At 46.1% G+C, this 22515-nt stretch overlaps 1 protein-coding gene across 9 annotated transcripts; it reads left to right on the top strand.

Moving 5' to 3' along the window:
• Window positions 1-537: 537 nt before the first annotated feature.
• Window positions 538-22002, top strand: ZMIZ2 (zinc finger MIZ-type containing 2). Of its 9 annotated transcripts, XM_074210061.1 has the most exons (22): window positions 600-618; window positions 1293-1356; window positions 1817-1955; window positions 3350-3484; window positions 8898-9037; window positions 9299-9413; window positions 9893-10095; window positions 10443-10635; window positions 11298-11561; window positions 11927-12106; window positions 12869-12952; window positions 13176-13347; window positions 15096-15237; window positions 15349-15559; window positions 16646-16751; window positions 16990-17147; window positions 17617-17684; window positions 18030-18098; window positions 18612-18856; window positions 19298-19470; window positions 19606-19851; window positions 20558-22002. In XM_074210061.1, exons 5-22 carry the CDS (start codon window positions 8988-8990, stop codon window positions 20663-20665), a joined length of 2787 nt encoding a protein of 928 aa, XP_074066162.1. In that variant the 5' UTR covers window positions 600-618; window positions 1293-1356; window positions 1817-1955; window positions 3350-3484; window positions 8898-8987; the 3' UTR covers window positions 20666-22002. The 9 variants fall into 9 exon arrangements, with proteins under 9 accessions (XP_074066160.1, XP_074066163.1, XP_074066162.1 ...); XM_074210059.1 differs by lacking the exon at window positions 1293-1356 and having other exon boundaries at window positions 538-618; XM_074210065.1 differs by lacking the exon at window positions 600-618 and having other exon boundaries at window positions 948-1356; window positions 9989-10095; window positions 12872-12952.
• Window positions 22003-22515: the final 513 nt, after the last annotated feature.

Here is a 22515-nt window from a genome sequence, read left to right as displayed (position 1 = left end):
GCGTGTGTCAGTGTGTGTCAGTGTGTGTCAGTGTGTGTCAGTGTGTGTCTGTGTGTGTCAGTGAGTGTCAGTGCGTGTGTGTCAGTGAGTGTCAGTGTGTGTCTGTGTGTGTCAGTGTGTGTCAGTGCGTGTGTGTCAGTGAGTGTCAGTGTGTGTCAGTGTGTGTGTGTCTGGGCTCCCGCGGCTCCGCCGGCTCCCTCCTCCCGCGGCCTTCGCCCCGCTCCCGGCTCGAGCCCCGCCCCGCCCCCCCCCCCCCCCCCCCCCCCGCGCCCATCGATGTCTCGGGGATGCGCTGGCTCTGCCTGAGGTGGGGCCGGGGGCGGGGCCGGCCGCCCGAGCTCATGCATATGGATGATGCGGCGGCGGCGGCCGCTCCATTGTGCAATCGGAGCCGGGAGGCGGCGGCGGCGGCGGCGGTAGCAGCGGCCCCTGGAGCGGGGCGCCGGAGCGGAGCCCCCCGGCCGGCGCGGCGGCCGCGAGGCGGCATGGGGCTGGCGGGCCGCGGGGGCGGCGGCGGCGGCGGCGGCGGCGCGAGGCGGCCGGCGAGGCGCTGAGCCGGGCCCGGGGCCGCGGCCGGGCGCGGGGGCCCCTCCGCCGTGGGGGCCGCCCGGCCGGGAGGTGAGCGGGCCGGGCCGGGGCTCGGGGGCGGGTGGGCGCGCCGCCGCGCCGGAGGGCCGGGGCCAGCCGGGGCCAGCCGGGGCCAGCCGGGGCCGCGGCCCCGCGCCCCCGCGCCCTCGCGCCCCCGCGCCCTCTCGCCCCCGCCCGGGCCGGCTCCGCGGCTCCCTCCCTCCCTCCCTCTCTCCGTCCTCGCCGGGGAGGCCGGGGTCACCATGGCAACGGGGCCGCCGCGGGGGCGCGGGGACGCGGGGGCGCGGGGGCGCGGGGCCGGGGGACCGCGGTCGCGCGCCCGGAGGGCCCCCTCCCCACGCCGCCCGCCCACCCCCGGCCCCGGGCGCCCTCGCTGCGCCCCCCCCCTTGGGTCCAAGTTGTCCTTCCGAATGGGCCGGCCCGGTCCGGCGAGCCTGTGACTGTTGCCCTGCAGAACCCAGGCGGGGGTTGGGGCGCCCTCGAGCCCCCCCATACACCGGGCGACTGCCGCTTCCTCTGCATGGCAGAAGGGGGGGGTTGGCATGGGTGATGAGCAAGACCACCCCATCCCCCCTCGGCTCCCTCCCAGCCCCGCCGGCAGTCTGGGGGGGGGGGGCTTACCTTGACTGAATTCCTGCCCTCGGGGTGGTCCTACGCAGAGATGACCCTATTGTTAAGCAGAAATGACCCTTTTGTCTCCGGAGGTTTTCTCTTTCACCCAACTTGAGCCATTGTTTGGGGGAAAACCCAACTGTTCTGAGGAACCCGGTAGGTAAGGGGGGGGGGGCTCTGGGTACAGAGATTTACTCATCATTCAGTACCTTCCTTACACCTTCCCTACCTGAGTGTGGTGAGATGGTGCTTCCCCCTAGACAGATAGGCATTGCCAGGCCTACTTTGGTCTATCTTGCCAGTCCCACTTTGGGTTTCCTATCCCATCTTCTTAGAGGCTTCTCCATTTCAAACCCCAAGTGTAGTCTTATGACCCAACCTAGGCCCTTCCCAAAAGGTACTTTTTCTCCTGAGTCCAAGTTTGACTGTTTACCTTCCCAATGCCCTGCCACGGCCTCCTAGAGAGCACACCCCATTCCAGAATGGGGAAACTGAATCCTGGAGAGGCTAGAATTAGGACACTCAGGGGTGGAGCATAAAATAGCAGTACTAATAATAATGTCAGTAATAATGTCTTTGACTCAAAGTACTTCACTTGTATTATTTATTCTCACAGATTTTTACTTAGAGAAGATTTCACAGGGACATCTACAGAATATCATAAATCATGAAGGGTACAGATAGGGTGAACCTGGACTTAATCATCAAATCCTGGAATACTAGAACTAGGGGGCACTCCTTGAAGCTTGAAAAAGGTAAATTTAGGATAAAAGGAATTTTATTTTTCAAAGTAAGCTTAAAGAACCAATCATTCAGCAGATACAGACTAAAAATAGGTTTTGAAAATTAACTAAGTTCATAGATGATAGATCCATAATAAGTTGGTAAGAAAAACTAGAATACTGGGGGCTTGGGGGGTAAATCTGATACTTTATGATTGATTTCTAAAAGAACAATTATGCTATTGCATAAAAGAACCCATGGGATTAATGTTAAATCTGCAGTCATAGACTGGACAGGCCATGTTTCTGACCCAAGGTAGCAGTTCTTTTGTTCTTATTCACATGACAGTCCTATGAAATAGATCGGCACAGAAACTGTTTTCCCCCTCCCCCCATTTTGCTTATTGGAGACTTGAGATTTAAAAGTGATTAAGTAATCTGGCCAAAGTCACTGTGACTGAACCAGCATCAGAACCCAAGTATCCAGGCTCCTGCCTGATGCTTATTCTAGTAGCTTATGTTGCCTCCCAGAAATAGAACACAGCCAGTCCAGTCACACAAGGCTGTGGCCCTTTCTAGTAGCACAAATTAATCCTCCTTCTCCCTATATTACTTGGTACTGAACCATGGGAATGTTTCATTTTCTGTTCCTGGCCCCTGTCAGGAATTCTTCTGTCCCATCATCACCATTCTATCTGTAGTCTTCTCTAAATTCATCTGGTCTCCTTTGTTCTCTTTACAATTTTACCTTTACCTCCCAGGAGCTACAAGGTAGAAATCTGTAGCTGCAAAAGTTCTATTAGCAGCTTTTTGCAACCTTTGGAGAATGAATTGTCACAGGGCCATCCTCTTGGGAGTCTGGTGGATTAGTTGGGAAAGTAGAGGGGAATTGGTCCTGTTGCTCAGCTTCAAGAAGTGAAGTGTTGCTCTGTGTTCCAAATTGAAAGCCTAGGCTAGAGTGGAGACTGAAAACAGTCTAAAATATATGGAGACAGGCTTAAAAAGCACCTTTGGAGGCTTATAAAAAGTTAGAACCCTATAGGCTTTGCACCAGGTCTCTCAGATTGGCATGAAGTAGCTTAAAGCTGTCTAGTCTCTTCCAATCACTTAGAAGATTTAGGGGGATTGATTCATCAATTGGCCAGGGGTGCTTTTTGAGCTCAGATCATCTGTGGTGAGAAATAAAACTAGAGCCTTTTTTTTATGTTCTCCCATTTCAAGATGGTCTGAATTTCTCATGCTTTTTGACTATACATGAAGTGCCCCTGTACCCCAGGATAATAACGTTGGGAATGTTAGTCTGTCCCTGTTATCAGTTGAAGTAGATTGAGATGCAGTCTATTATAGAGAAAGGAACTGTATGTGTTACCAAAAGAGCAAAGGGAATGGAAACCAAGGGAGATTGTTTCTTCTGTGTTTTTCTTTAGGGGAGGTATAATACTGAAACTCCTCATGGGTTCTGTTGTTCCTAGCTCTCTTTCTGGGCCCAGAAGGATAGAGAATGAAATCCGCCTCCCTCTTCACAAGGATTAGGATGATGATCCCCCAAGACTTTCCCTTTTGTGAGTAAGAGACAGCCTGGTATAGTAATGAGAAAACTAGAATAAGACTCAGGAGACCTGAGCTTTAGCCTTGGCTATACCACCAACTTGTGTGATATAGGGCAAATCACTTAACCTCTCCAGGTCTCAGTTCCTCATCTGTAAAATGAGGGGTTTAGATTGGATGATTTCCACAATCCTTTCCAGCCATAACATTCTGAGCTTCTTTGCTAGGACTCTGGTCAGCCTCTTGAAGTTCTGCATTAGAGAATGGTGATTTTTTTTTTCACCCTTAAAAAATGAACCCATGGAAATCTGGAGGGAGCTGTCCACTAAAATGAAAGGTTCACAGAAATTCACAATAGTGAATATTGTAGAAAACCACCTTGTCCTTTATAACATTTAGGTTGGAGGAACTGAAAATATCTGTGGTCTCCTGTCCATAGCAGGAACTTAGTTGATTTGGAATTTCCCATACCCATGTGATAGCAGGCCCCTCTCTTCTCTTCAACTCCAGCCTGATAATCTCAACTGAGGACCCAGCCTAACACACTAACCTGCCTCAGAGTTCTAATACAATTTCCTAGGTAAGATACACCACAGAACAAACTTTCACCCCAGGAAAATTTCTTTGCTCGTCTTTCAGGTATCCTTAGATCTCTTGCATTCTGCCACAGCAGAGTGAACCATTACAGGGTCCCTTAGGGTGGAAGAGAGGTTGTAAAGTTTCTATTTATTCCTGAGACATAAAGCTGAATGTAGGATTAGCTTTAGCAGACTGATGATGTCCCATGTAGCTACCTTCAGAGAAGGAAGCTTGTGGGTTAAACCCTGACTCTAGTTGCTTGAGAATCTCCCCACCCCCTTTCCTGTGTGTCATCCTTGCTTTAAGGATTCGGGGAAGCCTCAGTTTTGTCTGACCATTTCTGGGACATTCCAGTAGCTGGACCAGCTGAATCTGTTTTTCTTCATCCTGAGGTGGATGAGCCTTATGTTTGGGGCCCCAAAAGAATGCTAGTTCCTTGACCATGAACAATTTGATGTTTTGTCTTTATGTACCTCATTACCATAGTATGCATATGATAGGAGCTCTTTAAATTGTAGCCCTGGTGATAGCAGGGCCTCCCTCAGTTTTCCAACTAAGCTTGTAGAGTTCAATGCTAGGGGGTCAAGCCCTGATAGCCACTGAAGTTAGTCCTGACCCCTCAGATCATGGAACACTTACTGGTGGTGAGAGAGAGGTGATCACCTGTGCTTGTAAAGAACCGGAAGGGGTGGGAGGTAGGTGGGCTTGGCTGTAGGCTGCCTAGAATTTCCTAAACCTAACTGGCAAGCTCTGGAGCCCAGTCTTCCCCTCCCCCTACTGCTCTTTCATTTAAACTGCATGCACTTACTTCCCTCTGGGCCCCTCCCTGTGACTGCCTTGCAGCTGTCCCTGGCTAGAAACATGCTTCTGAAAGACCCTTGTGAGCTGGGTTACTCTTAAGAGGCCTTATTTGCCCAAGGGTTAGAACTGGGAAACCCCACGTTCCATGAGAAGAGAATAGTTGGATTTTTGAAAGAATGTCTGAGCCTTCTGACTTCTCAAAGTGGGAGGGATTGTTCTTTGCCTTTGACAAAGAACCCCATTTCCTGGCACTATGTATGAGACAGACTTTCTTCTCCTTTCTATACCTTCCTTTCCTAACCATGTAGCTCCCCAGGTCTCTAGGAAATGAACTTAAGTTCTGAGCTAGAAATGAAACTTCCCCTTTTCCCCATTACTAATTCTGGTCCTCTATCCCTACTTACACCAGCTTGCTAGGCAGACCACTAAGAGTTTAGATCACCAGGCTTAGTTCTGAACCTCCCCATTTCCTTCCTTTCTTGTACCTCAGTTTATTCATCACTTTGTTTAAAAGTGCTTAGAAGAATAAGATTAACTTTTCCCAGCTCCTAAGCTAGAAGTTATACATAAAGTACTTTGAAATGCTAGTTGGGGGGGGGGGGGGGTCAGTGATTTGGCCAAAACATTGGGACTATCTTTAGACGAGGGTCTCTCCTTTGTTTCCTAAAATGAGATACAAAAGGCCAATCCTCTAAGTAGGCTCCCCAAACACTTGAATGGCACTGATCCGTCCACATCTGCTACTTTTAATGGAACTTTTTTTTAATGGAACTTCTAAAAGACCACTTTGAAGCAGCCTAGTAAATTCTAGTCATGGGAGGGAATTATTACTTATCACTGTCAAAATTAGTCTTTTTCTTCCAAAGAACTAAAATAGGAAAAGGTCAGTTAAGAGGCATCTTGACTTTTTCCTTCCCCCTCCCCCCCAAGACTGGACTAGAAAGGACTTAGATTTAATTATTTCAAATTAGAAAATATATATACACAAGAAGACCATTGGTCTTTGGGTCAGGAAGGTTGATCTAATGACTTTAGATATGTCATATTTCCTCTTCTATAAGAGGAAATGGGTTACAAAATTTCTAAAACTTTTCAGTTTCTGAAGTGTTCTTCAAGTACTGTTATATATATGTGTATTTTATATATGTGTATTTTATATTTTGTATACATATTTATATTTTATATACATATCCTTTTTAGATTGGGGGGGGGTTTGTTTTGCAAGGCAGAGGGATTAAGTGACTTGTCCAAGATCACACAGCTAGTAGAGTGGCAAGTATCTAAGGTTGGATTCGAACTTCTGTCCTCCTGATTTGAAGGCCAGTGTTGTCTCCACTTAACCACCTAGTCTCTTAAGGATAAGTGAAATAAGGGCAGCTAGGTGGCACAGTAGAGGGAGTACTGGCCCTGGAGTCAGGAGGACCTGAGTTCAAATTCAGCCTCAGACACTTGCCATTTACTAGTTGTGTGATCCAAGGCCATCTCCAGTTCTTCTGATTCATATCCAGCTAATGGACCCAGATGGTTCTGGAGGAGAAAGTAAGGCTGGTGACTTAGCACAGCACCCCTCACTCAAATTCAGTTCATGTGTTTGTCATGACATCACCTCCCTGATGTCTTGGTCTTCTCTGAGAATGAAGGACAAACATTGCAGAGACTTGTTTACTATTTTGATCTTCCCTGTGTGCACCTATCTCACCAATTCTGTCTCCTTCCATGTTGCCATATCTTAGACCTCCTCTATTTGGCACATGTTCTCACTCATGAAGTCTTGAATTTTTTTCATGATGTTTTTCATATTGTCCCTTTTGTTAATTCCTTGGCTGACAATGTCTCTGCATGTCTTGGGCAGGCTTGCCTGCTCTTTGGAACACTCATTCTTTTATGTATTTTGTGTCTTAAGTGTATCATGCTTGTTTGCAACATCTCTTGTGCAAGTCCTATCCCCTGTGCACTTGTGCCATGTGTGTGGTTACTGACAATTACTCATGCTGTATGTTTGTGACAGATGGGAGCAAGAACATACCCTCTGACAGATGGATGTATACAATTCTTCAGACGGACACACATGTTCTGAGTGTGTCTCTGCATGTCTTGAGTGTGCATCTCTGCAAACCTCTCCCTTCATATCTGTCTCTGTAAAGGTGAACCTCTGCTCTTGTGTACTCTGCTCTGTCCTGTAACCCACCTCTGGCTGTACTTCCAATCTTCAGTGGCCAAAATCAGCCTTTCCTCTTTTCTGAAATGACTTAGTTTTACAATAAGCAGTAATGCTCACGCTCTGCCTAGGAAGCTGGCAGACTGCACAGAACCCTAAGTGGTATGGCTGCTGCCTGTCTAACACAGAGCACAGCTGGCCCAGGAATGGGAACAGAACTAATGCCCCCCTCCCCTATTCTGGAGGAGGGGCGAGATTGTGTTAAAGGGCTCACACTGGATTCTCAGTCTAATGCTCTGTGTGCTAGAGAGCAGCTCCCATTGCCTCCTGAGGTAAGGGCTTCATGACCTTAGAGGAAGGAAAGACATCTGACTTATGTGTTCCTTCAGGCACAGAGAAGGAATTCTGTTAGGGAAAATGACCCTTATTTCCAGGGGTTTGAGGAAGAGACTCTAGGAGGCAGAACAATCTTGTGTCTCTGCTCTATAGTCAAGATTCTGTGCTTCATATGAGTTAAGGTTTTGTTTTTGATTTTTCCCTCTTGCCTTTTTTCTGACTTCTTTTGTTATGTCCCCTTTACTCCATGGCATCAGCTTCTGATAAAAAAAGGGTATGGTGAGAACTGCTAGTTGTAGTAGTAAAAGTGCATTGTAATTCTTTGGACTCTGTCCTTCCTCATTAATCCTCTCTGACCTTCTTGACCTTGGGTAAAATTCTATTCAGCACCTTTTCCAGAAAATAATTCTCAAGCTTCTTTGGCTTAAGTCCCCATCTGAATTTTCTGGGGTGGGGGTGGTAAACTGTTAAATTTTCTCCATCCTGCCTGGCCTCAGGAAGCTGAGGTCTGAGGACCCTTGCTATTACTGAGTTGCCTGTTCTTGAACTGCTCTTAGGCTCTTATCTTTTTTTACTTTCATGCATAGGGAAATCTTCATTTGTCCAATCCCTTTGAGTAAGAAAACACTATAATATCAGCCTTTCACCTCAGTTCACCTAGCAAGTGATGGTAAATAAGAGCCAGCAGCTCTCTACAGTTAAGATAACCTTTGTCTACCTGCCCACCCACTTCTCTGTGGTTTCTGTTGGGAGTCTCCCTACTACCAGTTCTTTGGTCATTGACCCCTCTCCCCATTTCCTAACACCCCCTAATTCTACCCAAAGTTTCTTTTTGTTCCTTTAAAATTTATTTATTTAAGGCAATGGGGTTAAGTGACTTGCCCAAAGTCACACAGCTAGGTGGTTATTAAGTGTCTGAGGCCAGATTTGAACTCAGGTCCTTTTGACTCCAGGGCCAGTACTCTATCCACTGCACTACCTAGCTGCCCCTCTAGCCAAAGTTTCTACTGAGAAAAGCTTGATATTGCCTCTTTTTACATGGCTACTGAGAGGGAAAGCTTTGTATTGGAGAGGGAGAGTGATGAAAACATTTGTACCCAGAAGTAAAGCTTCATGGGGTCATTCACACTGGTGCTCTGGGTGTCTGGAGTATTAGCTGGGCCATATGGGGTTAATGTACTCTTCTTAACTGAGCTTGCCAGGAGCAGAGGTTTGCCAGACATGGGCAGGACGCCAAGTTCCTCTAGTTGGCTGAGACACCCTGAATATGGCCCCCTGGGTCCCTAAGCTTAACCCTGCCCTGCCTGGGGTGCCCTCCATGTGCCTCATGCCTGTCTAGTGTGTACTCTTTTCATGAAAGAAGAGCCCCAGGGACTGTACTGTAGATCTTGAGCCCCAAAAGAGCACACCTGTGAACTCTCCTGTTCAGCATTTCTCTATTCTTTGTGATGGAGAGAGAATGACTCAGTTACTGTAGTTTCCTATAAATCCCCGTAGCATCTTTTGTTGAATTTTCCTCAGGGATGACAGTTTTTCTCTTTCTGTCACAACAGTTTGGAGGGGCTGAGTCCCAGATTAACTCCATTGAGGTCAACTATATTCAAGTCCCAGGCCTGCCTATCCCTCACGATACTTCACAGCCAATGAACTCCATGAACCCAATGAAACCTGCCCTCCCCCCCACGCCACACGGGTGAGTACGAGACACTCCCAATTCCTGTGTAGGGCCTTGCTTAAGGCCAGGACCTGTGTGGTTGGTCTGTCTGAGTCATGATTATGCTTTCCACTCCCTATCTTCCCTGGGATGACCTGTCACCATACCCAGTCTTCAGTTTTTCTCAGAACAGTGAATCCCTGTACTATCAGGCATCCCTATGCCACCTAACCTCAAGATTGTGCCAATTCACTGTCTGAAACTTGAAATATGTTCCTTACTAGCCTCTTTCTCCAACAGTGATGGTTCATTTGCGTATGAGTCTGTTCCTTGGCAACAGAGCACCAATCAGCCAACAGGATCACTCTCCGTGGTAACCACCGTGTGGGGAGTCAGCAATACATCCCAGAGTCAGGTAAAACCTTCCTACCCAAATAGCTAGGACTTTGACTGCCTTGCATCCCCCTGACTCCCACCTCCAACAAACCAGGCATATTAGTCCCCTTAGTCTCTCCTTCAGCATTGTTCTATGGTGGTCTTTTTAGTAATCTCTCTGCTATCCTCAGTAAATCCCCACCCCATCCCCTACATTCCTTTTTCTCCCTTAATCTGACATCTGGGCCTCTCTGTGTTGAAGCAGTAGAAGGCTGCTGTATTGCAGCAGATTAGTTTGTTATTTTCCTTTAGAGATGGGGTTCTTAGCCTGGGGTCTATGGGTCCACAAGTGTTCCAAGGAGAAATTTTAAGAGTTCTATAAGCTTGAATGGGGAAAAAAAAAATTCAACTTAGTTTAACATTTACATATATAAAAACACTCTGAGAAAGAAGTCCATGACACAGAAAAAAACCTGCTTTATAGGCTCTTGGCAATATGAGTATTGTTGCTTTTTGTAGGTTTTGGGAAGCCCCATGGGCCCTGGGGGGAACCCCTCTGGTAGTCCCATGATGCCTGGCATGGCAGGTGGCAGCCCTGCTATGAATTCTCCTCAGTTCTTGGGGCAGCAGGCTTTTCCAGAAGGTGGTGCAAACAAGAGTTATATGCAGCAAGGAATGTATGGCCGAGGCAGCTACCCTGGAGGACCTGGCTTCCCTACCAGGTAAGTACCATTTTGTAGAAGGGGTTCCTGTCCAACTTTTTGGAATTTTCCCCATTTAGAATTTGGGTCTGTAGTTCACAACATCTAACACAATACCCTGTACATACTAGGAAGATGCTCATTATTTGTTGGTTTATTGTAAATGCACAAGCTAATTGTGCTGTTCTGCTGACTTCAAATATGACCTAAAATATTTGAAAAAAAATGAATGAGATTCCATTCTGCCTGAGATGTTAGGTAGCTAAATCCCTTCTTTTGAAAGAGCACAAATCTTAGCCTTTTGTGGTTAATAGGAGGCTGCTTCTGAGCCAGGGCAGAATGGAGGTATAATCTTGTGTCTCCTGCAGCTACACAGGCAGCCCAAGTGGCCCTGGGGGCCTAGGTCTCCCCTCACATGCCACCCGACCCTCCACTGACTTCACTCAGGCAGCTGCTGCTGCTGCTGTGGCTGCTGCTGCAGCTACTGCCACTGCTACTGCTACTGCCACTGTGGCCGCTCTCCAGGAGAAGCAGAGTCAGGAGCTGAGCCAGTATGGAGCGGTAAGGTGCCTTCCCTGACTATTCACCTTGCCCCTGTGTGCCCAGATTGAGGCAGTGTAGTATAGGGGAAGAAATACTGGACTAAGAGCCTGGGTTCTAGTCCTAGTTCTGTCAGTAATTGAGTGACCTTGGGCAAGTCACTTAACTTCTGAGTCTTGTTTTCCTCATCTGTTTATAATAATCAGATAAGTTTCAAAGGGCCCTCTAACTATAAAAATGGACAGTTCTGTGAGGTCACTGATAAAACACTTAGTTGAGGTCCTCAGCACAGGAGAGGATTTTTTTGTTCTAAGATGAACATGCATGGATTAACTGGGGAGTGGGGTAATAGCTGAGGGCTTTATGGTTTTTCCCTGTACCCTTGCCTTCACACTTCTGGAAACCTTGGGTATTTTTCTGGAGAAAGCATGGGAGGGGACCAAATGAAGGATCATTCTGTGGGGAAAGACAATAAAGAAATAGATAAGTAAAAGAACCAAGAAAGATAATGTAATATGATAGAAGTCAGATGGGACCATAAGTGTTGTGCTGGGCTGAGGGATAGGATAAGCAAAGATGATGTGGAGTTATTCTCTCTCTCTCTCTCTCTCTCTCTCTCTCTCTCTCTCTCTGTTATTTCTTATGGGTGGGGCCTTGGATAATTCCTTTTTCTCTCTTCTCAGATGGGGGCAGGACAGCCCTTTAACAGCCAGTTTCTGCAGCATGGGGGGCCAAGGGGGCCCAGTGTCCCAGCTGGCATGAACTCTGCCAGTATAGGAGGGGTGATGGGCCCCTCTGGTATCTCCCCCATGGGTATGAACCCAACCCGGGCACCTGGAATGACACCCTTGTATGGAGGGCAGCGACTGCCCCAGCATGGATACCCAGGGGCCCCCCAGACACAGCAGATACCCCGACAAGGAGTCAAGAGAGCCTACTCCAATGAGGTGAGTAGCAAAAAGGGCATTGAAAGATCTGAGAGGTACTTTTCTTGGGAATAGCTCAGATACCTCAGTTATTGAAGTGTATATTTTCAGATGGTTTAGGTTAGAAACAAACAAAAGGAGAGAACTGTCCAGTGCTTGGAGCAGCTGAAGCAGAATACCAAACAGATCTAGGGATTCTCCCCTCAACTATTCCCACCACCACCTGACCTACTCTTGTATTCTTTCAGGGTTCAGAGTTCTGTATTCCATGGTCCTTGTGCAAGAGAATGGTACTCTTCTTCAGGCAGTTTTTTCCCTTCTAGTTGACTTTTCTCTAGTCTTCCTTACCTAATTAACTTTAGGTACCTGTCTTATCTCTTTTTCAGGGTTATCCAGCACAGCAGTATATGCAGGGTGGTCAGTATGCTCCCAGCGCTGCCCAATATGCACCAAATACTGCCCAGCCATCAGCACCCTCCCCCTCATACCCTGGCCAGAGGATGCCTATCCAACAAGCAATGGGCCAATACCTGTCCACTTCCAGCTCAGCAGGACCCTATTTTAAGGTACAAAGCAGCTGCCAGCTTGGCTCTTAAAACTGTCCTTTGGAAATTCAATCTAGTTGAAGTTTATAAGTGTCTAAGTCATCTAAGTACTCCCTTTTTTTAAAATCTAAAGCACCAAACTTTTTACATTTTACTATAGAAAAGCTCCAGCATTGTACAAGGACAAACTTCATTTTAGGTCTTAGTATCACTCCCTCTGGAATAGTGACAGTGCCCAGGAAGACCATTGTAACCTGATCTTTCATCTACTTCACAGTAAGATTTTGAGGCTTCCTTCTGCCATGGTTGAAGAAAGCATCAACATGAACCTTTTGCTGATGCTTGAGTTCTAGAGCTGGGAGGGAAGCTGCAGGAAAGGTGGTGCATAGTTTGTTACCATAAACTGCCTATTCTGTAGCTTCTATCTTTCTGCTCACCCTCTTGTAGAATTTGCAAGAATTAGAAAAAAAGTTCTACAAATTATATATAACAGAAGTTCATAGTTTCTTATAACAAGCTTCCTTGTTCTTTGTATATTGAAATGTTTATTAGTGATTTATTCAAAGGCTGGGTATATATAGATTAGGTTAGGTTCTTTGGTTTCCTATATCCTCTAGTTCCTGCCTTCCCTTTTTTTCCACATAAATGCCCTTGATCCAGTCTATTACCTAACATTGTACTTCCGATCATCCCTTGGTATTCAGGTGTTTGAGGGAATTCTGCACTAAAGGTCCAGGGCAAATCACCATTTGCAGGTCACTGACACAGTTTTTTTGTCCCCAGCAGTCCACAGAGCAGTTCAATGGGCAGAATACCAACTTTAATGGAGGGAACTTCAACAGCTACAGCCAGCCAAACATAAATGGGGTATGACAGAAATGGAAATATGGGCTTCCTTATGAAGGCCCTTGACACCAAGGTCCAGAACAAGAGCCTTCGAAATCACTTTTCACAACAGCTCTTCTTGGTGTGCCCTCTCCCCTACCCCAGCCCCCTTATGCACTCAAATAGACTCACACTTACACTTCTGATTTGCCCCAGTTATTCATCTATTACTTGCCCTAATATCTTTTGTCTGTTTTCCTAACAGCCCACCCGATCAATGCCTGGCTATCCCAGTTCCCCATTGCCTGGGAATCCTACACCCCCAATGACTCCTGGCAGTAGCATACCACCTTATATGTCTCCTAGTCAAGAGGTCAAGTCTCCATTCCTGCCTGATATTAAACCCAACATGAGTTCCCTGCACCCTTCTCCTTCTGGTAAGTCTTATTCTCAGGGGGTTTAAGCATCTGAACTCTCAGAGGAAAAGGCTATAGATTGGGAATGAGGATGGTTTTTATCTTCACATGGGAAGCCCTGAAAATCATTGAGTGCAGAAGACTGTGGGTCAGCTGGAAAAGTGTGGTTTGTTTTTTTTTTGCTATGATAATCCTGTTAAAAAAAAGATTTTTACTGGTATCTTTTGTTTTTCTGTCATCTACATTTATCATTATATTTCTTCCTCCTCCTTTCTCTGAGCTATCCCCTATAACAGAATTTTAAAAAGAGTTCAGCAAAACTATCCAGCACATTATAAAGAAAGTCTATGCTATATTCCACACCCATAACCCCCTACTTCTGCAAAGGGGGAAAATTGATTTCTTTTTTCCTAGATCTCTTTTGAGGCCAAGCTTAGTTATAATTAACAAGTTTTTGTCTTTTTATTTTCATTGTCTAGTCACTCTATGTATTGTTTTCCTGGTTCTGCTTACTTCACTTCTCATTAGTTCATATAAATTTAACCATGTTTCTCTGTATTCATTATAGTCATCATTTCTTACATACAATACAGTAATTCCATTATGTTCATATACTACAACTTGTTTAACTATTCTCTAGGTGATGAGTATTTACTTTGTTTTCAGTCCTTTGCTACTACAACAACAAAATGTTCTATAAATATTTTGGTGTATATGGGGGTCTTTCTTTTTGTCACTGACCTCCTTGGGAATCTGTGCATAGCAGTGAAATCTCTAGGTTGCTAAGACAGTCTAATGAAGAATTCAGAGAAACATGGGAAGACTTAGGAACTGATGCAGAGTGAAGTGAGCATAACCAAAAGAAAAATTTACACAATGACTACACTAATATAAATGAAGACAACAAATTCAGGTTGTATAGTGGTCAATATTGATTCCCACTGACTAAGGGTAAAATATACTTCCATACTATTAAGAAGAGGTAAACTAGAAGAGTAGAAAGGTAAACATACTTAAGTCATAATCATTGTATTAGATGGTTTTGCTTAACTTTTTTTTATGTCAAAGGTGGTGGGTTTTGCGTGGGGAGAAATGACTGGATGTGTCAACACATCAATTTTTTAACATTTAACTTCTTACGTGAATGGAGTTTTTTAAAAACACAACAACAAAACACCAAACCAAACATTGTTCTCTCTTAGCTGTTTTAGAACCATGACAGATAGAGTTTGAGAATCTGAAACCTTCAGGCAAGCAACAAAGTGAAGGGGATACTCTTAGAACATGAGAGCCCTTAGGAAAACCAGAGGAGCTCTACCTTTCATCTAGCCTCCCATCCTCCATAGTATCTGGGGTGGGCTCCCCATTGTGAAACGTTGGCAGGAGCAATAAGGCTCTCAACTGGGAGGCCCCCTTTAAGGGGCAGTGGAACCTTCACTTCTGAACATTCTGTGACTGTTGAAAGTGACAGTTGAGAACAGGGGAATGCCCAAACACAGCCCCTATCATGGCGCATCATGGCAGCATAGTGCAAGAGAGAAGGGGTGGATGCACCCTGGGCTACCCTAAGAATCGGGAAGAAGCTGGGCCTCATGCTCGGCCTCTCAGGAGAGAGGGTGGTACCCGCCCCAAATCCACGCTGCTAGTTGGGTGCCGACTGGGTTCTTCCACTGTCCCCTCTGCTCAGCACTGGCTTAAGCTACATGTCCGCTGGCGCTGGGTGTCTCTGGCACCTGTGCCCGTCACCACTCCTTGCCTTCCCCTTGCAGGAAATCCATGTGATGAGCTGCGACTGACATTCCCGGTTCGAGATGGGGTGGTCCTGGAGCCCTTCCGTCTGCAGCACAACCTGGCTGTCAGCAACCATGTCTTCCAGCTCCGAGACTCAGTCTACAAAACATTGATGCTGAGGTGAGCTCCCTCGGGAACCCCTCCTTCTTGTTGGTCAGTTTTTATTCCCAGTCCCCAAATTTCATAATAAAATTTCTGGGTTACTCCTTTGTTTCCTTTTTCTTGATTCAGACCTGACCTAGAACTCCAATTTAAATGCTATCATCACGAGGACCGGCAGATGAACACCAACTGGCCAGCTTCAGTGCAGGTGAGCGTCAATGCCACACCCCTGACCATCGAGCGAGGAGACAACAAGACATCCCACAAGCCTCTCTACTTGAAGCATGTGTGCCAGCCTGGCAGGAATACCATCCAGATCACTGTCACTGCCTGCTGCTGTGTAAGTGACTCTTGGGCTACACAGTAAATGGGAGCCAGGAAGTGGGGTGGACAGCAAAGCTGGAGCTAGGCAAACATGAAACACAGATGAGATTTAATATGTTTGCACAGACACATGTGTAGACTTTTCAGGCACATTGAGTATGAATATCCCTGGGGGTAAAGCTTTCTGAGTTGTAGGTTTATCACTAAAGGAAAAGGTACTGGATTCCCTTCCTTGCAAGCCAAATGTTTACCTTCCGATCCCTTCTCTATGCCCACCAAAAGAGAGTTACAGTTGCATGTGCTTCTGCCAATACTGTACTCATTAGATTTGGAGTTGACGTTAATTTGTATAAATGGCTAAGAAGGGCCCCTGGGTATAGGACCATGCTCTGGGAGTCCTGGCTTCTCATTAGAGAGATACCAGGCCGTGTGCCAAGATTGGATCACTGCTCTCCTTAAAGTTTCTTGGCCAATTTGTGGAGAAGGAAGTGGGGAAAATCTCCCCAAATGGAGATTACAGCAATCAATATTCAACATAAAAAGTTATAAGGAGGAGTACCCCCCTCCCCCAGCTTGTATCTTTGCTGCCATAAGGAGGCCTGGAGAATAGACTCCTAAAGGCCAAATTGTACAGAGCTCTGGAAATTTAATCTAGACCCAAAATAAGCAACAGTCAGACTTCTCAGGCCAGGCCCAGTTTTTCCTGTTTTTGGTGGAGAGATGGGGACTAGGAAATATAGTCTTTTTGATTAATTCAGGAGGAAGGGGGATCAGTATCTCTTTTTTTTCTTTACAAGTAAACCCTGGGTAACAGCAGCTGTGCTTGAGGCTTCTAAATGAAGGCCAATGTGAGGAGAACTGTGTCAAATAGAGGCAGCCACCTGTGTTCCAAATGGGGCCAAAGGAACTTTTATCCCACACCTAAAGACTCACAGGGGAGGGGGACGCTACAGGTATCTAGCTTCTTCCCTCTATTTCCTTCTCCTTTACCCAACAACAGCCCTGAAATTATAGGAGCTAGACCCGGGGGCTGGGACCCAGCAAGTGGGGTGCCCTTGACCAGCTAGTCTATGTCCCTGACCTGAGCCTTATTTTTGTGCAGTCCCACCTCTTTGTGCTGCAGCTAGTTCATCGTCCTTCAGTTCGCTCCGTCCTGCAGGGCCTCATCAAGAAGCGCCTGCTTCCTGCAGAACACTGCATCACCAAAAGTGAGTAGTGTCCGACCACCTGCCAGGCCCTGTCTTGAGCCCGCCTTTGTTGGGTGGGGCCGAGGTTTTCGGAAATCCTGTTAGTCTCTGCGCCAGACAGCTTTTTCAGATTTGTTGTCATGTGATTTGACTGGGGGCCCTAATTACAGGGAGTCTTTCCCCATTTTGATCCCTGAAGTATCTTCAATTTCTCTTGAACTCAGGAGCATCTTATCTGTGTTTTCCTCCCAATGATCAGTAAAGCGGAATTTTAGCAGCGGTACCATCCCTGGGACCCCTGGGCCCAATGGAGAGGATGGGGTAGAGCAGACTGCTATCAAAGTATCCTTGAAGTGTCCCATCACCTTCCGAAGGATCCAGCTTCCAGCCCGAGGACATGATTGCCGCCACATACAAGTAAGATAAGAGTGATACAGCTGCCACTTTACCTTTTCTATACTTTCTTTTTAGATCATTGCACCTCTTTTGTCTCCTTGCCAGGGGAATTGAGGACTGAAAGCATTTGTTTTTCTGTCATGCCTTGAACTCAGTTTGAAGATCTAGAAATTGCGAGGGAAGGGCAGGAGGGTGAAAATAGAGGCATTAATACATGCAACTGAGAACAATGTACAAACCCAGCTCATTCAACTTGGTTTATGCCATACTGGTTTATGCCATAATTATATGTTCTTGTCTCCCCTTAAGGGGAAAGGAATTTCCCCACCCCCACCCCTACCCCTACCAATGGAATGTAAGTAAGTTCTTTGCAGACAGGCATTATTTTATTCTCTAATATGTATCTCTAGCACCTAGCAGTGTACCTGTTGGCACAAAGTAGGTACTTGATAAATACTTGTTAATTGATTGTATCTGTTCATTTTTTTAGTGCTTTGACCTAGAATCCTACCTGCAGCTGAATTGTGAGAGGGGAACCTGGAGATGTCCTGTCTGCAAGTGAGTATGGGCATTATTATGTCTTCTGGAATCACCAAGAGGTTGGAGATTGAGCAGGGAGATCTCTGAGGAGGTAGTGGCAGTAATGATAATTTGCATTTTACATTAAGTTTTATACTTATCAAAGCACTTTGACTTGTTATCTCACAACATTGGGAAACATGTAAGGCAGAGTGAAGTTAGAGATGGGAAAAACGTGCATTTCATAGAGATGGAGAGACTTCTTCAAGGTTTGTCATAGACATTGGGTGCCAAGATTTTCAGTTTCTGGTAGAGAAAGGAGGGTATTTCTGAAGTAAGAGACCTTGTTATTTCACTGATAATGTATCCTCTGTTTCTTTGCAGCAAGACTGCGTTGCTGGAAGGCCTGGAGGTGGATCAGTATATGCTGGGGATCCTTATTTACATCCAAAAGTAATTCTGATTGGACTTAACCAGATTTTGAACTGATTTTTTTTGGGGGGGGCCACCAGAGGGCAGTCATGGCCATGCAAGACATAATGCTGAGATACCGACCAAAATCTTTTCCCTCATATCACAGTTGGATCATGGAATACTACCAGGAATTGGGCCCTGTGCCAAATCAGGGATCATATATCCTATTAACTTAATGATGCTGGATACACACAGTAGATAATCAACAATTCATTTCAAATCAATAAATATTTGAGTTGGAAGATCTCACTTTTAACTCAAGGAACATTAGCAATGGCTTATACACATTTGGATACCCAGTAATTGTTAAATTGATTTAGGCAAAGAAATACTTAGAACTGATGCTTAGTAAAATGAGAAAATTTTATAAAGGGATGAGGTAGGAAGATCTGTTGAGAAATGGAATCTATTAGATTATCAATGAAGGTATAACAAAAAAAATTGAGTATAAGCAGACTATAATGTGTTCTGTGTCCCCCCCCCCTTCCTCAGCTCAGATTATGAAGAAATCACCATTGACCCCACCTGTAGCTGGAAACCAGTGCCCATCAAACCTGATCTCCACATTAAAGAAGAATCAGATGGACCTGTTCTGAAGCGCTGCCGGACCATGAGCCCCACCCACATGGTGATGCCCAATGTCATGGAGATGATTGCTGCTTTAGGTCCTGGATCGTCCCCCTTTGCCCCACTGCAACCTTCCTCAGCCCCTACCACCAGCGATTATTCCAGTCAGAGTGAGTACCAGTCTCATTGCTTTATAGTTTGGAATAAGAATTCACAAGAACCTGGAATGGCAAAGGGACCATCAAAGAGGCCTTGTTCCTGTTTCTCTACATCTGTCAGTCCTAGTTAATATTGGGGGACATTTCAGTAACCTGACCTTATTACGCTAGAATGTGCATAAAAATCTTATTTTAGCTATTCCTTTCCCCTTTTTTTTTTGACAAGGCAATGGTTAAGTGACTTGCCCAAGGTCACACAACTAAGCAAGTATTGAATAACTAAGGTTGGATTTGAATTCAGGTCCTCCTGACTCTAGGGTCTGTGCCCTTATCTTCTGTGCCACCTAGCTGCCCCTTTTCCCACTTTCAAGGATATTTATTTACAAGTTTAAACCACAATAAAGCAATGTTCACTTTGAAGAAATTACCTCACAGAACAACTTTGTTTTGCAGGTTCTAACTTTTCAGGCCCTGGAAACTTCCCTGATTCCTTCCCCCCCACCACACCTAGCACCCCAACCCTTACTGAATTCACCCCAGGGCCACCACCAATCTCGTACCAATCAGACATTCCTAGCAGTCTCCTGACTCCAGAAAAGCCTCCAGCTCCTTCCATCCCTGGACAGGTTAGTGCAATTTGGAGGGGTTGGGGGGAGAGAGCGCAATGAGACTTGAAGAATAATTCCTGGCCTTTATACTTACAAAGGAAGGAAAACACAAATACTCCTGTAATACTGTGTGGCTTCCTCCTTCCTTTTCAGATGGCACCATCAGGCCATATGGACCCATCCCACAATACTGGCCAGCAGGGTCTGCACAATCCCAATCTCAGTGGCCCACCAGGGTCACAACTCCATCATCGGAACCCTCCCCCCCAGGCCCGGCAGCCCTTGGGACCATCAAGTGGGGCAGGTCCTAGTAGCGAGTTGGCCTTTAATTCTGCTGCAGGCATGATGGGGCAGCCAGGGATGCCTGGAACCGGAGAAGGACCAGAGCCAGCTCTGGATGTGAGTGTAGTTCATCTCTTATTAAGCTTACCTTTCTGAGGAACCTGAGGCTCAAGGTCATTGAAGAATTGTAGATAGGAGAAGGGCAGATGTTTTTCTTGGGGATTGTTGACTTAGGACTGAAAGAAACCTTGGAGTTCATTCAGTTCCCATATTTTACAGAGAGGGAAAACCAGAAAGGTCAGGAGATTTAAGAAAATGTAGGTTTCTTTTATTCAGTAACTGCAGTGTAGCATAGTGGATAGAGATTTAACCTCTGGATTCGGATCCTATTACAACTCTCCAAGATGATAAATTGTGGAGCATTTGCCATTCTTGACTTTGTAAGGTTCCCTCACTGAAAGGTCCAGGAGGTTCATACATATCCTTCACCCCCTCAAACTATAGCTTGGCAGTGGGACAGTCAGTAGGGGAGGTAAGACTTGGTCATTTGGAAGATATGAGATCAAATCCCACTTTGGTTGACAGAGGGAGCTCCCACAACTACGCTCATAGATCTTTGTCTATACAATAGCTGAATTACGGGGGTTTTTTAAATTGATTTAACTACTATTTTATAATGAATATATATATATATAAAACACCACATCTGGAGAGTTGGGTTTGTCTCATGAATAGATATTTCTGAAGGGTGGCATACTAGCTGGATTCAGCTCTGGATATAGGACTCAAACTCTACTCTTAACCTTGTTCACTTTGTCTTCAGCTCCTCCCAGAACTGACCAATCCTGATGAGCTGCTCTCATACCTGGGCCCACCTGACCTCCCCACCAACAGTAACGATGATCTGCTGTCCCTCTTCGAGAACAACTGACCCATGATTTCATTTGGAACCCCCCCTCCCCAGCCCACGCTGGGATCTATTTTGTTGGTCTCAGAACTGCCATGCCCACTTCCACCACCCATTCATCATTGCCCCTTGGTCCTTACATACTTAACAGTGTTCTCCCTCATCCAGAGGCAGGGAAACTAAGGAGTTGCAGCTGCCTGTTCTTCACTTTCACCCAACCAAAGCTACTTCTGTCGTTGGCCACACCTAGTAGCCACATAAAGTGGTTGGTCACTTCAGTCCGTCCTTCTTAGTTAATGGCAGTTATTTCTGTTGAGGCCCCCTTCCTTCAACTCTCTGCCAGCACCAGGACTGAGGCTTTCCTTCCTTGGGCCTGACGCATTCTTTACATCTCACTGCACAGGTTATCCACAGTGTCCTAGCAGGAGCCTTTTCTCCTTCCCTTCCCTGACTGGTATCACCCTCCATCTGACTTTGGCTGTGAGCCTTCTGTTTTTATCTTCCTCGTGAATGTGGCAGAGTTGGGGGAGAAACCAAGCATGGTCTGTGGTGTTCTGGGCCTGTGGACTTGGGGAGGGCCCTGGGTTTTTTTCTTCCTGGCTTGATTGAAGCTCTACTAATTCATCTTTAGTAGTCGTTACATATGTGGACCTAAAGGCTTTAGCAAGCCCATGCTATCCTTATTTGGGTTCTGAGGAGCTGTCATGTAGACTGGATCTCTCCCCACCAGCCTTGTTCTATCTATGGCACCCATGTTCCCTCTTCCCCACCTAAAGCCCAAGTGCAGGAGCTGTGTAGGGTGGGGTTGGGGGGGAGGGAGGTGATTAATTACAAAGCACAAAAATGTATATAGTGTAGAAACACTAAAAGCAGGGAAAAAAGAAAAAAAAAGCTATTTAAAGGAAAGCAAGTCCCTCTGTTGTACAGCCCCCCTGGTTCCTATTCTTTCCCCTGTTCCCATAAATGTGCATATTCCCTGACTTTGTTTGAGTGACCATTCCATTGGAGAGTAGGGATCCCAAGCTTCAGCCCTGGCAGGGAATATACTTGGGGGGAGGGGGGAATTGTTATTCACCAGGATGTAGAAATTCTTTGGCTGTGCCCTTCATTCCCCAGAAACCCCCTTTCTGCAAAGTAAACAAGTTAACAGCCATGTTTTTTTAAAAAAAAACACCTTCCCTTTACCTATACCCCTGGGGAGAGATTCCAAGTGGTAAACTGTCCCTTTTTGGAAAACCATTGCATCCATCTGGCTTATGGTGCCAGAGCCATGTGTGTGAGCAGTACTGCCCAGGGGGCTGTTTTGTGTATCCTGTTTCAGTATCTATATTAAAGGATTCCCTTTTGGTGGGCCTTGCTGACTCACCTCCTTTGTACTTTGAGGTTGGGAGAGGGGGCCAGGTATGCCAATAATTTTTTTTTCTCCCAGGACCTAAGTAAGAGAGGGGTTGCTATAAACCAAACAAGGGCAGTTGTTTGCCCTGATATTCTGATATAGTTAATGGCCTTAGATTCTCCAGCAAGGAAACAACTAGCCTGGTCTTCTGTAGTGTTCTGGGGTAGTATAATTCCATCTATATGCTAGGCACAGTCAGTCATCTAGGATTCAAATATAAAAGACTACCCTGCAAGGATTCTAATTTCTCTTTGAAGTCTTACCTCACCAGCATACCCCTGCTGGGAGGGAGATGTGCGAGTTCATGGAGGCCAAAGCTTTTCTCATTTGATCTGTTAGTACCACACTTCCTATTCTGTCTGCTCCTACTCCATTGGCAGGGGAAATGTTCCAGCCTACTCCCTGGCCAAGGTTCAGTTATTCCAACCCCCATGGAAAATTCCCTTTTCCCCTGGAATTTTCCAAGTTTGACTCCAAC

This window comes from Macrotis lagotis, chromosome 1 (assembly GCF_037893015.1).
Source record: "Macrotis lagotis isolate mMagLag1 chromosome 1, bilby.v1.9.chrom.fasta, whole genome shotgun sequence".
Lineage (NCBI taxonomy): Eukaryota > Metazoa > Chordata > Mammalia > Peramelemorphia > Peramelidae > Macrotis > Macrotis lagotis.
The sequence above is the reverse complement of the archived record's forward strand: the minus strand, read 5'-3'. Positions and strand labels throughout refer to the sequence as shown.